This window comes from Dasypus novemcinctus, chromosome 4 (genome assembly GCF_030445035.2).
Source record: "Dasypus novemcinctus isolate mDasNov1 chromosome 4, mDasNov1.1.hap2, whole genome shotgun sequence".
NCBI classification, from domain to species: domain Eukaryota; kingdom Metazoa; phylum Chordata; class Mammalia; order Cingulata; family Dasypodidae; genus Dasypus; species Dasypus novemcinctus.
This window is the reverse complement of record NC_080676.1, coordinates 157,761,789-157,775,792: the sequence shown is the minus strand read 5'-3', so window position 1 is coordinate 157,775,792 and position 14,004 is coordinate 157,761,789. Positions and strand designations below refer to the sequence as shown.

Genomic DNA, 14,004 nt, shown 5'->3' with positions numbered 1-14,004 from the left:
ATTTACAAAAGCAACTAAAAGACTCAAATATCTAGGAAAAAATTTTACCAAGGATGTAATAGACCTGTACTCAGAAAACTACAAAACAGGGCTAAAAGAAATCATAGAAGATGGGTTCCATCATGGATTAGAAGAATAAATAATGTTAAGATGTCAAGGGAAGCGGACTTGGCCCAGTGGTTAGGGCGTCCGTCTAACACATGGGAGGTCTGCGGTTCAAACCCTGAGCCTCCTTGACCCGTGTGGAGCTGGCCCACGCGCAGTGCTGATGTGCGCAAGGAGTGCCCTAGGGAATGGAGAGTTAAAGCTTAAATGGAGAGTGTCTATTGGGGAGATGGAAAAGTTTTGGTAATAGATGGTAGTGATGGTAGCACAACAATATGAACATAATTAACAGCACTGAATTATATATTTGAATGTGGTTAAAAGAGGGAAAATTTAGGTTGTATATATGTTATTAGAATAAAATTTTTTAAAAACCATAGGACTGTGTAACATAGTGAACCCTAATGTAAACTGTGGACTATAGGTAATAGTATAGTTATGATAATATTGTTTCATCCATTATAACAAGTTACCACACTAATGCATTGCATTAAGAAAAAGGAAAACTGTGTGTATTGAGGGAGATTGTATATGAACCCTGTATTTTTTTCAAGTAATTTTTGTAAACCTACAACTTTGCTAATAAAAAATGAATTGATTTAAAATTAATGAATCCAATCCCCTCAATTTAAAGTGAAAAACTAAAGTGAAGGAAAGGCTAATTCAGGAGTAATCCCAGTAATCCTGACTCCTTGAATAATTTTTCTACTCCATGTTCCTTTTTTTTTAAGGAGGTGCCAGGGATTGAACTCAGGACCTCATATACGGGAAGCAGGCACTCAACCACTTGATCTGCATCTGCTCCTCTCCATGCTCTTTTCATATATAATAGTTTCATATTTCTTTGTTTCATCCACTGCCTTATAAGATAAACTATCATTCTTAACCATCACATGTGCACTTTTGAAAATTCAAAGCGTCATGTTTTAAGGTGTAACTTCCTAGCTTTCTCCTATTATAAGATATGGATTATATTTCAAAATACATACAAATCAGACTAGTTTTTTCTCGTTAAGCGGTTTAATTTCTCCCCACTCATCACGGCAATCAGTTCTTTAAGAGGCAAGCCTATGAAAGCACTCATTGTTGCTCCTGTCGTGGAGATTTAAAGTGAAGGCTTGCGTATTTTAAGAAATATTAGTATAGTTTTATTGCTGTTTCCATGTGGCCATCCAGTTCTTTAGAAATACAATTTGCTCTGTACTTCAACTCTAAAGAAAAATCAAAAGCAAATTTAGATTGAACAGGATGATGCACAGAGGAAAAACAGAAGAATGACAAGCTTTTCAGAAGAGTTAGCTTTCACGTTAACTTTCTATTCTATATCTTGGCCTTCAATTTCTTTTATTAAGAAAGCCCTCATGCACTATTTATTAATGCCAATCTAAAAATGGCAAGCTACTTCCTAGGTTTTCCCAAACTTTTCACCATCCATCCCACTCAGTCTTGACTTCACTGTTGAGTTTCACATTTTCATGTTCACCGAACTCACATCCAGAGTTACTTAAAAGTCTGTTTCTCTCTTACTAGATCCATGTCAGAAAGTCAAGTCTCCAACATACAACAGGAGTCCCAGCTCCTACAGCTGCACTACCATTTAGGCGGAACTATCACCCACGTGAAAAACGGTGTCCTGTTCTCCTCTCCCAATAAAAGGGAAATGCTTCACCAAGCGATGTCACTCATCACTGGAATTATGAGATGCCAAACCGATACATCCATCTGTGCGAGGACACTGAGATCAAACAACCACACCACTCCTTGTCAAATGCATTCCCGCAAATTCAAGATTAAAAGATTATGGCTGGAGGCTTTATCAGTCCTTTCAGTATATGCCGGGCCAGGCTCAAAAATAGAAAGTATCTATATTACCAGCTCAAACTGATAAAATTAGGACTCTTAAATTTAATAATTAAACATCCTCGATTAATAGCTTTAAAAATGCATTTCTTTCTTAGAGGTCAAGAGCTCATTAATGATTCCATTAATAAACATAAGAGACACAAACTAAGCATCTTCAGACCTTGAACTGGTGGTCTCGGTATAAAATAACAGTGTCGAAATGCTAGGCTACTTACTCGTAGAGAGTGGAGTTTTTTTGTTTGGGGTTAATTTCCCACGCTTTCTTACTACGGACCACATATTCAGTATTTTGCTGATCCTGATCTGGATCCTGCTGCTGCTGCTGCTGCTGCTGCTGCTTCTGCAGCTGCTGCTGCTGATACAGAGCTTCAAATTCTTCTACCTCTTTCCGAAGATGTTCCGGCACTACAAATGGGCCTGCAGAACTGGAGCTGGATCTGCCACAGAAAAAACAATTTCGTGCTTTTTTAAAACCTCTGGGTGAACCAGAAAAATACTTAAATTGAAATAAAGGCACAGATGGTATCTCAGTCTTGTGATGCAAAAAATACTAACATTGAACCTAATGCAAAAAAGTTACCCTTCTACAAATACACTCAAGAGAAATTATACCTGACATTCTGAGTGAGCACCTTTAACTATCTGTTCTTGCTGCGAAGACGAAATTTTTTAAAATTCATTTGTGTTTCTTTAAATCTATGTGTTACAGTAATTAAACCTTATTAAAGAGTAAGAAAAGGGAAGCGGATTTGGCCCAATGGATACAGGGCGTCTGCCTACCACATGGGAGGTCCGTGGTTCAAACCCCGGGCCTCCTTGACCCGTGTGGAGCTGGCCCATGCGCAGTGCTGATGCATGCAAGGAGTGCCCTGCCACGCAAGGGTGTCCCCACATAGGGGTGTCCCCCGCGTAGGGGAGCCCCACATGCAAGGAGTGCGCCCTGTAAGGAGAGCCTCCCAGTGCGAAAGGAAGTGCAGCCTGCCCAGGAATGGCGCCACACACACGGAGAGCTGACGCAACAAAAAGAGACACAGATTCCCGGTGCTGCTAAGGATAGAAGCAGTCGCAGAAGAACACACAGTGGGGGGGCGGGGAATAAATAAAAAATAAATCTTAAAAAAAAAAAAAGTAAGAAAAAATACAATTTTATAACTGCAATTAATGTAAGTTAAAATAAGACTGAGACTGGTTAAGGTGCTTAACAGTAAGATTTTTAAAAAGAAGAACGTAAGGTTATCATACTCTAAAAAGATGTAGTTGCTTGAGTGGGGGCTCTAAAGCCAGAATGCCTGGTTTGAATACTGGCTTTGCTATTTACCAACCTTGGGTCTCAGTTTCTCCATCTGGAAAATGGACATAATAGTACTTATCATCGATGGTAGATGGATGAATTAAATTAGTTTAAATATGTAAAGTCCTTAGAATAGGGCCTGTATAAAAAGGTATGTTATCTACACATAAGCTATTATCATTTTAACTCCACACAAATTGTAAACTTAAGGAATTCATGAAAATTTGCACATTTTATTTGCTATTAAAACTCCTTTATAAAATGTGAAAGAAAAAACAACAAAAAAACCAAAACAAAAGAAACTATTTTGTGGTTTTTGGTCCATAAAGGAAAGTGATGTAAAAACATCACTACCACTCACTAGTTCTATTTTTCTTCTTTATGTCTATTTGTTTCTTGAAAAGTCAGTTTTAACAACCAGTTACCACTGAAAATCACTACTAAGATTAAATTAGAACATCAGATAGAGCCTCCAACACATCTTCTCTCCTGTCACAGCAAATATGCTGGTAATTATTAATAGGACATGCTCTTCATCTAGCCTTTTAATTATATTCTATTGACAGACATTTTTTCCTAGGATTTTCCCATACTGCCTTGCACATAGTAGGTTCTCAGAACACACTTATCTAACAAATATCAGTAGCCCTGTGACTTCAAACAATTTATATGAATTCTTAACACCTACAAGCCATGCTATAAATTCAACCAAGATGAGTAACATTAAATTATCATAATAGATGCACATCTTTATTCATGGAAGTCAGGGAAATAAAACTCAAGTTTAAAGTACATTAAATTGACACCACTTACTAAGTTAAGATGCTTGAATTAAAATGAAGCAAAACTTCATTTTTGTACTTACTTATGGTCTTCACTTGAAGTGACCATCTCAGAACTCGTTATGATTGAACCCGTTCCAGACCCAACTAACATAGGCTGGTTTAAAAGACAAAAAAAAAAAAAAAAGACAATGATGTTCTACCTTAAAATTCCAGGAAGGGAAAAAAAAATACCATTAAAAAACTGAGGGATGTTTATATAAATATGCCTGTAAATTGCCAATATGTAAGACCTATCCAAATTTTCTCAAGAATAGGAGCACATGGTAATTTAAGTTTCAGTGGCCATAAATAGGCTCAACTTAATATTTAGGGTGGTTTCCAAAGTGCCAAGAAAAACTGAAATATCACTCAGTTCAAATTCCCACTTTAGCTAAAGATATACAAAGAGAAAAGAAAACTTTCATCAGAACTTATAAGCTGCTCTCGTTCTCCTCCAATACTTCCTTGCTCTAACACTGGCCTCCCACCTTCCCCCACAAACGCATACGAGACAGCCCTCAAAACCCAGCAAGGAAGGTAAAAATAATGCCCTGTTTATCTCATGGGCTGGGGAGGACGCTCTGGGAGAAGCACAGGATGGCAACATCCTGCGATTCTCTTCTGATGATGGTTCTTCATCCCTTTGTATGTCGAACATTTCAGAGAAGCATTTGAACAGAAATAATCCCGACAAAAGCTTTGTGAATTCTGGAAACGATCCTCCTGCTTTCCTCCCTCCGCACGGACTTCAGTTTCGTTACAGTAGAAATAACAGATGACAATGATCCAGCATTCCATCAAGCCCCTCACCACCACAGCTACTCTGCTAGGTACCAGTAAAAAGATTCACTACCGTTCCTCTTAGCCAGAGGAGGATATTCGGTCGCAGGGAGTCAAATAACTTGCCCCAAACCACAAGGCCAGTCACTGGCGGGCCCACGCCCGGGACCCAGGTCCTGCCGCGCCCGCTCTGCTCCACGCATACAGAACCCTACCCAACAAGGGGAAACACCCAGAAAATGAAAGGGCAATAAAGAATAAGAGGCTTTCCAAGAGTTCCTTATGTGCAACACGAACCTTAAGTGGAGAAGGAGCCAAAGTACCTGGAAAGTCCTGCTCCACAAGATGCTTCAAAACATCCCCAAATTGGTTCATTGTCATTGACATACACAATCAATTATTTTGTAGGGTTTAGACAAGAATTAATACAGAAATACTCCATACCTTTGAATCTTTTTGCTTCTTTTTCTTGCTTTTGTGCTTTTTGGTAGAAGTAAACTAAAAAAACAGGGGAAAAAATAACCAATGAATAAGATACTCCAAAAACAGCATTTTGAAGTTCAGTGTAAAGATATCACACTGATTTTCATAGACTGGTCTTAAGTTAAAGGTATATAAAATATTTAACCAAAAAAACACAAAAAAACTAAGTGTTTCAGCCCAAGTGTTATGGTTCATAATAGAAACCAAGAAAAATTTTAATGATGCCTAATGTTATAACTAAAATTTAATTGTCCCAACATTTTAAAGTGGGACTGAAATAGTGAATTTAAAAGCAGCATTTAATTTCCCCGGGGTTTGTTAGGTGCACCGCCGTTCTTAGACGGGGAGTATCCGATACAGTAGATGATGGCAAAATGTCAAGTACAGATGACTTGATCCTGCAAGTCAGGAAACATGCATCTTTCCCCTCTGAAACTGCCACAGTGCTTTTTCTTCCTCTATTTAATCACTTCCTTAAACTGGAAAATTCCTGAACTGCCAGGAAGAATAAAGGCAACTCCAGTCTATTAAGGAAAACAACTCTGGAATTGTTTTAACACAATTTGGAGTCACTCAAAACAATGTCCTTTTGTTTCCTTATAGGACAAAACATTACTATTTTAACCATTGAAAATGACTTCATTTTCATGTCAGGTGAACTCTATTTCCAATACTAGCACTTATTAGGGATAAGACTGTATAGACATTGCCTAATTTAAGCCCCAGAATTTGTGGATTATTGCTCCAATCTCAGGAGGAAAACTGGGGTTAAGCTTTTGAATGACAGGTGTACATTACTCAAAAGTCCTCCAAATTTGGTTCTGGAATGCTACCCGTGACGTAAATAAACACTGGCAAGGGTTCCTCTCACTTCATTAACATAAATTAGAACCTAACATTTAAAGTGACCAAATAACTTACCGGAACTTCTTGATTATCATGTTTTCTCAATACAGTACAGCGGCTGTCTGCAGGAAGACACAGATGGTTTTGTGAGGAAACTATTTGCATTTCCAAATAACACGCTACAGCCTTTAAAAACACTACCCCACTTACCACCAGCAGAATATGTTCTACTCCTTATGTGGCTCTGATCCAGCATAAAATCAGTAACTAAATGGGAAACCCGCCACCAAGAACCACAACATTTCAATCCACTTAAGCATAATTCCAGCGTCTTCCATGTGCCAAGCATTGTGCTAGGTTAGGAATACAGAGATGCATAAAACACAGTCCCTGCCATCAACGAGAGGAGCTCAAGGTCCACTGAGAAAGAGACAAACGGGCAAACGACTAAACCACAGTTGGCAAGTCCCACAATAAGGCACAAAGGAAACAAAGAAGGAGGAATGGAGTATTTGAGGGGAAGAGCTGCAGGGAAGAGAGGGCATTTAAGTTAGACTTGAAATGAACAAGCAAAGGAGTGGAAGGGGCGGGGGTACTACATGAGCAAAGACCCGAGGTGGGAAAGCACCAGGTGAGCTCGGGCACAGTGACAAGTAGGGGCATACTCGGAAGGCAGGTGGCGAGAGTGGTGGAGAACCCACAGAGATGCTGCCCGTTGATTTGTAGGCAAAGCTAAGCAAACATTTCCCAAACAGAAGAGCTGCAGCATCAAGACAGATGTCCTAGAAGAGGAACTAGTGGGATCACAAGAGGCAGATTTGAAGATTTGGCGTGGGAGGGCCTACCAGCATGGAAACCAGTTTGGAGGCTACTGCAATCATCTCATCGTGGCAGATAAAAATTTTGGGCCTGGCCCAGGGCAGTGGGGACACACAGGAAGGGACAGATCAGAGGTGATGCTTACTTGGGCTGGTGACAAAGAGGAGAAGAGTCAAAATTTAATTCCAGGATTTTCTTCTTAAAAACTACATAAAGATGTTTCTGAGATAAATTTAGGAAAAACAGGCCTCTGGGGAAGCAGGTTTTGCCATACCACTGCCCAGGAGCCTGTGCCCTGGAGTCCAGGAGGGAGGTGAGGCCCCCAGTGATAAGAGCTCTGATAATACTATCGAACACCCTGATTTAAGAGATGAGTCGATTTTGAGAAGTTTTAAGAAATATAACCCTTCATTTAAAAGAAAAGAGATAAAAGGGAGAGTGGCTGGGCCGAGGTGGAGGCGCACTACTGGACTTGAAAATCTGCTGGGCGGGCCGGTCATTTGATTGGTGGCTTCCAAGTCCAGGGCTAAAAGCAGAGAAACAGTCACAGCTGGGTGTACTGTGCATTTTAGATACAGAACACAAGAATCATGGAGAATGCACACTGAGAGCCAACTGCGATCCCAACATGCATCTGGCTTTGTAAGCTCAATCCCAGGCAGCATTTTATTACCAGCAGCAGCAAACTGATGGCAATAAATTCAGGCTATCAAGTGGCATGTCACCTTCCAGTCATGTAGCAGTATCCTGGAAAAAGAAAGCCATCTATATTTGAGTGTGCTCATTCCTAAGGACCACAACAAAATTAAGCTTTTCGGTTCCTCACGCAGCATTTAAAGTTTGCGATACGTGACACTTCTGGACGAGGCCAGACCTTTTCATGTACCCTTTACAACAAGCAGCATGGAATTTAAAAGTCTAATTTCTGACACTATTATATAAAGAAGACCTACGATGCCAGGGCCAAGGGGGAGCGATGATCGTAAAACAAGTGTAGTAACAGATAAGAAGTGGAAATTAATTTAGAATCTAAGACTACTAGAATTGTGAAGCCACAAGGGCCACACAGATCATTTGGTCCAAATCCTCTTATTTCAATGACGAGGAAACTAGGCTCAGGAAGCGCTAAGGAATTAGCTGCTAGTTATCCTAACTGGGCTCCGGGCTGTTGACCAAACGGGCAGCGCCATCCGCCCAACTCTCTAACCCCTGACGTTCACAGGCCATCTCAGGCTCTAGCTCCTGCACCAGGAATTTCCTTTTCTGCAGGAAGAACACCAAGTGCTCAATCCTGCCTCGGGACCCCTTGGCTTACTGCTGTATTACAGTGACTTGTGCATTCATCTTACTCCGTTTTTCTAGAGCATAAGCTCCTTGAGGGCAGGGACTAGCAGAAGCATTTCTGAATTCCTTGTTAACACCTAGCTCTGAGTCCTGAGGGTGTGGGATCACACATGAAGTTCGTAATGAATTGAACTAGAGAAGAATCTGAGCCACAGTCTACTTTGTCTTATGTCCAGTTCTAGGCTCTTCCATCTAAAGCAGATGTATTATCTGCCCCAGATTCTGCAAACATCACCTCCTTTTGCAGTCCAACATTTTATGGAATGCTACAAATCAAACCATTTGCTAATAAAGCCTATCCACTGAATAAGCGATCTTTGCCCTGATCCTATACAAAACATCTAAGATGGGAGTAGGATGGTGTGTGGTTGCATCACATACCCATCTCTACAATGCTCAGCTCACTACAGAAAAACAAGCTTCAGGATATTCTTTTAAAAAATCATTACTTTCAATTACTAACTTTGCCAAATAAATCAATTACGCAATAACAGTTTCTCAGTATTTTTCCTATTAAGTCTCCAAATAAGCTAGATCTTTTACAGATTTTTTTTCTAGAATTAGGCATAAATAAACTTAAATTTGGTTCACATACCCAAAATATCAAAGAATTCGTCTAAAGCACTATGCAATGCCGGAAACCTCTCTCTGTGGTCTTCTAGCAGCCATATTAAACAGCGTGCTTGCGTCAATGATGTTGGTTCAAAGAAATAATCCAGAGACTTTCCTTCAAGAGACTCCATTTTAGGACCATATTTCTCATTCCAGAGAAAAGCCATGATGCTAAAATCAAGTTCCTTAAGAGATGCGCCATAACGAGCTAAAAAAGGTCCTGTGGCATCCAAGCCTGTAACAGGAACAGAACTCAAATCAGAAGGGAAAAATTGACTGTAAAGTCACAGTAGAGTTTGTTTACATTTTCAGAGAAAACAAATTCTTGAGAACAAACTTGTTCAAGCTATTATGCATTTTAGAGACACCATTTAACATTGGTACGCTGATTAAAATAGTTCTTACCTACTAGTAAAGTAGGTGGGCCAAAGGCCCCTAACCATTATAATTACCTTTATCAGATTCAGGAGATGAAATCAAGGCATTAAATTCTTTTCCAAACACTCTATAACAATAACTTTTTCATCAAGTCGAAACTTTCACTCTAACATTTATGCATACTTACAGTATTAAGTACCTTAAAAAAATTAAGCACATATAAAAAAATAAAATGAAAGCAACACTTTTCACTCCTATTAGTACAATGTTTTCCAAATCTGTTCCGCAGAACAAAACAAGAACATATTTGCTTGTTTGTTTTTTAGGAGGCACCGGGAACTGAACCTGGGACCTTCCAAGCGGGAAGCAGGCGCTCAATGGCTGGAGCCACATCTGCTCCCGGATAAAGTGAGAACATGTAAAGGCTCCCCAAACGCCTTTAAACAGGGCACAGGTGAGCTGCTCCCCAACACCTTCGAGAACGGCTCCTCACCCCAGTTCCACGGCTCCTCCCCTCTGTGACAATTGAGGTGCCCCTCTCCTGCCTTTACGCCCCCCTCTGAACCAGGGAAAGGGGTGGCTGCACCCTCAGAGAAATGGCTGAAGGGAAGGGGTGCTTAACCCTGACTGACAGCCACCAAAGCAACACGTGACCCTGCTGGACTGCCCCTCAGTGCGCCGACACAGCGCAGTGCCTTCCGCAGGCCTCGGGTTCTGAAGTGAGTGAGCGGAGCAGGCTGCGCGGTATGTAAGTAACCTGGGGTCACGGTTTCTTCCAGATGAAACAGCTGGCACTTCAGGGCACGTTTGAAGAACGCATACCTCAGAACACCAGAATCAGTCACCATATAAAATACTCACACACTATAAAGGGGTGTGGGGAACCACCAAAGATGGACCGTCACCTCCACCGCTCCGTCCCAGCTTCCCCTCAGAGCAGGCGGCGGCAAGGGCAGGGCAGGCAGGCGGCATCTCACCGCAGTGCCTCCTCTCGCCTGGGTCCCTGCTGCCGGGCTGCCTCTCTGGAGAGCCGCCAGCTGGCCGGCTCACTCCCCCTCGCTCTTTCTCTTTGCTGAGTGCATAAACTGACCTCTTTTAAGTTAAATGCACACGATAGGACGATGCTGTATAGACTTTTTGAGAGAAAGAAGTACAACTCCAGCAAGTGGAAACCACTTGCTTTTAATAAATAAATGTCAGCTTCCTATCAGGGCTATAGTATGGTCTTCGTAATTAAAATGCTGGAATTCCTTTTACACCTCTAAATAGAAATTGCAACGTTAAGTGGCATGCGCACGTACTTATTGAAGCAGGTGATGGTAACGTTGTGTGTCACCTTGGCTAAGGGATGGTGTCCAGTGGTTTGGTCAAACGCTGGCCTAGATGTTGCTGAGCCCATATTCTGTGGATACGATTAGCATCTGCCACTGCTGACTTTAAGTAAAGGAGCAGCCTCTCAGTAAGGTGGGTGGGCCCCATTCCATCAGATGGCATTCGGCCTCAACACCCCATCCTGAGTTTCCAGCCTGCTGGCCTCCCCTCTGGATATGACTCACGCCCTCAGCATCACTCTTAACACAATTTTCATTTTGTCTTAACAGCCCTCCACGTTCACATGAGCCAATTCTTTAAAATAAACTTCTTAAAATATAAACACACACATATATACGTATCTCCTACTGGTCCTGTTTCTCTGGAAAACCCTGACTAATAGGAAGAGATACCTGTAAGCCTCAGAACAAACACATTATATTGAAAGGACAGATTGCCTTTTTCGGCCAGTGAGCTGTAGGGCTCGAAAGCTGCAGATGATGAGGATAAACACTGGAGGGCGCTGTGGCCCACAGCATGTTGCCCAGACGAGCCTGTCCCTCCATTCCTGACGTGGTTCTACAGCAGGTGAAAGTAAGAGCTGGCTTTATAGTTTATTTACCTGATCGTTAACAGATAACAGCAATAAAGTTTATTACTTCAGGGTGATTTTCTGGGACCAGAAACCCTTGCAGAGCCACGTGGGAGCACTTGGTCTCTAATTACGCCAAGCTTGCTGCCATCTTACTTTGTCTCTACCGACAGACATTTACCAACATATCCTCTGAATCCCCAGCATTCTGATAGCCTCCATGTCTCTAAAAACTCAGGCAAGAGGTGGTTGCTCTCAGAGGCTTGCAGGCCCCACTTTTTGGGCTGTTGCTGAAAAGCCAGCTCTCTTTGCAACTCCTTGGAGTCTTTGACCCAACAGCTGCCAATTGAGCCATCTACAGTACTACCCCAGGTACCTTCACCGTCACTATGATAAACCGAGCCCAGCAGGTGCCCAAGATGAGCCTAATGCCAGCCAATGGCTCTCCCTGGGCAGCCCTGCATGGCCTTGGGCGAAGGGCAGGCTTGGAGGCAGGTCTGCCTACACCTTCTCCATCTTCTCTTCCAATCAGAGAAAACAAAACAGAGTAACAGTTTTATGATCCTGTGATTCACAGCCTAGTTCAACCCCTGGCTATCTTCCTCTTAATCCTTAAATATAGATTTGCTTTGGGTGATCCAAAGCAATTCATCCCATTTACTCTCCCCTCTCAACTTCACGTTCATGAATATAAATTTTAGACTCTTTTTCCATCTCAACAGTCACTGAAATGCACAGTTCCCAAGACCCCAGGGGTGCCATCTATGGTTGTGCCCGATGTTCACACAGTTTGCACATCTACATGGAGTTTAGCATCAATACAGATCTGCATTTGCTTCTTCACAGATTTTCCTTGTGTTCACACCTTTTGAAACAGTACACTGCAACCTGATACATAATATCATCTACCAATTGGGAAGAGAGGAGAAACAGTATTTTTAACTACAAACTTACAATTCTGCATTTAAAAAACACCTACTGTGGATTGAAATGTGTCCCCTAAAAGATATTCAAGTCCTACTCCCCAGTTCCATGTAGAAACAGGAACTCTGAAGAGGTGACCAGGTAAGAGGTGGCCAGCCTGGGTCAGGTGGGCCCTCAGCCAACGTGACTGGCAAGCTTACAAGAGGGGACTGGACACAGAGAGAAGACAGCCACTGCCAGCGCTGCAGAGGGGGTTAGGCCAGCAAGCCACCGCCTGAACCCAAGGGGCTTCAGAGGAGGCCCAGCCTGCCGTCACCTTGGTCCCAGACCTCCCGCCTCCAGGCCTCCAGGAAACAGCTTCCTGCTGTTGTAAGCCACCTGGTTAGTGGCCCTCGTTAGAGCAGCCCTAGGAAATGAAGTGACAGGAAAACGGACAAGGATGCCAGGGCCTGCATTTCTCATTCCTCCTGACCTCCATCCCTCCAGAAGAAAGCAACCTACCAAAGCTATTAAGTTTCTGGATCCAGGTGGCTAATTTTGGCTCTACTTCTTCAAGCTCGCTCAAAACATGCAGGAAGATTCTTGTCTTCACTCTATTATTTTGTTGAACCAAGACACCAATGGCAAAGTCCACTACTTCATTTGCATAATTCTTGCGAGAAAGGCACGTGCTGTAGTCTTCAAAGCTTAACACCTTCCAGGAAAGCAATTCTTTGAGAAGCTTGGGAGGGTTCAGGATACCGGCTTTAATCTTGTCTGAGTACTGACTGAGGCACTGCAGAATTCTGTCATCAAGGAACCGGCAACTATGGATATTTGCCGCAGTTTCTACAGGTAAATAACAGTGGTCAGTTACAGAGAGAAACAGGAAATCTGCAAAGATATAAACTTAGAAATAAATAATTCAATATCACACAGTAACATAAAATATGACTCGGAGTATATTAGTCTTTATGTTGTTTTACATAAAAGACTAGAAATTTTAATCAGGAATATAAATATTTAATGACACCTTCAAAAAGATAAAAGATGACACTAAACTAGGAAAAGTGAGTACCTTATATACCTCACTCTGAGCCACTCAGGCGACACCTACAAACTTAGCTGCTCTAAAGTAAGGTTTCCAGAAGGTTCTTCCTTCAACCCTCCTGATCCAGCTTCATCAGCTACCTCAATTCTGTTTCATAAACATGTTTAGTCGTTAAGCATGCAATGTTAAAATACAAACATTCACGGAAAAACCGTTCAGCAGGAAAGATAATTTGGACTCATTTGTGAAACATTAATGAAATCTAAACGAAAATTCAGGACAGGAAGTAGAAAATACTTCATTTTGGAAGCACAACCGTAATACCAGAAAATGAGGAAAATTCACTTCAACTCAAAACTGAAAGGAAACATACTAACCAACACATACACAGGAACAGAAAATGAGACGTTCCCATGTTGATCAGAGAACACGGACGTAACAAGCTTAAAATAGGACAGACTAGATCATCTCAATGGTGCCTTTTGAGAACTGCCTCTTTATTTGAGCTCAGCATTATTCCAGACAACTAGTAGCTAACTTACAGTTCAACACTCTGAAACCAGAATCCATCTGTTTACAGTACACTGTCAGAACACACAACGAGGAGGTCAGCTATTATTTCCACCGTCATTCAAAGGTGAGGAAACCAGGCAAGAAGAGCACAGAGTGTGCCCAGAGTTACTGGCAGGGCAGCATTTTGAATTCCTAAGAACTGTTTCCAAAACTGCTGCTCCTTGAACCAACCCCTCTCTGTCTCAGAGTAAGAGGAGACACTGACAGTATTATAATAGTAACTGAAATC

General features: G+C 41.8%; 1 protein-coding gene across 6 annotated transcripts in view; it reads right to left on the bottom strand.

Annotated features, from left to right (window-relative positions):
• Positions 1-14,004, bottom strand: part of TTC3 (tetratricopeptide repeat domain 3) — a 102,164-nt gene that overhangs the window by 26,794 nt on the left and 61,366 nt on the right. For all 6 annotated transcript variants that reach the window (XR_011648720.1, XM_058296223.1, XM_058296222.2 and 3 more), the window contains 6 exons: positions 12,674-13,000; positions 8,951-9,202; positions 6,268-6,314; positions 5,308-5,361; positions 4,125-4,198; positions 2,184-2,405 (listed from right to left, as the gene is read on the bottom strand). Coding sequence is in view for 5 of the 6 variants with exons in the window: in XM_058296223.1 (XP_058152206.1) it covers positions 2,184-2,405; positions 4,125-4,198; positions 5,308-5,361; positions 6,268-6,314; positions 8,951-9,202; positions 12,674-13,000 (976 nt within the window). In the remaining variant the exon portion in view is untranslated. The remainder of the gene's footprint in view (positions 1-2,183; positions 2,406-4,124; positions 4,199-5,307; positions 5,362-6,267; positions 6,315-8,950; positions 9,203-12,673; positions 13,001-14,004) is intronic.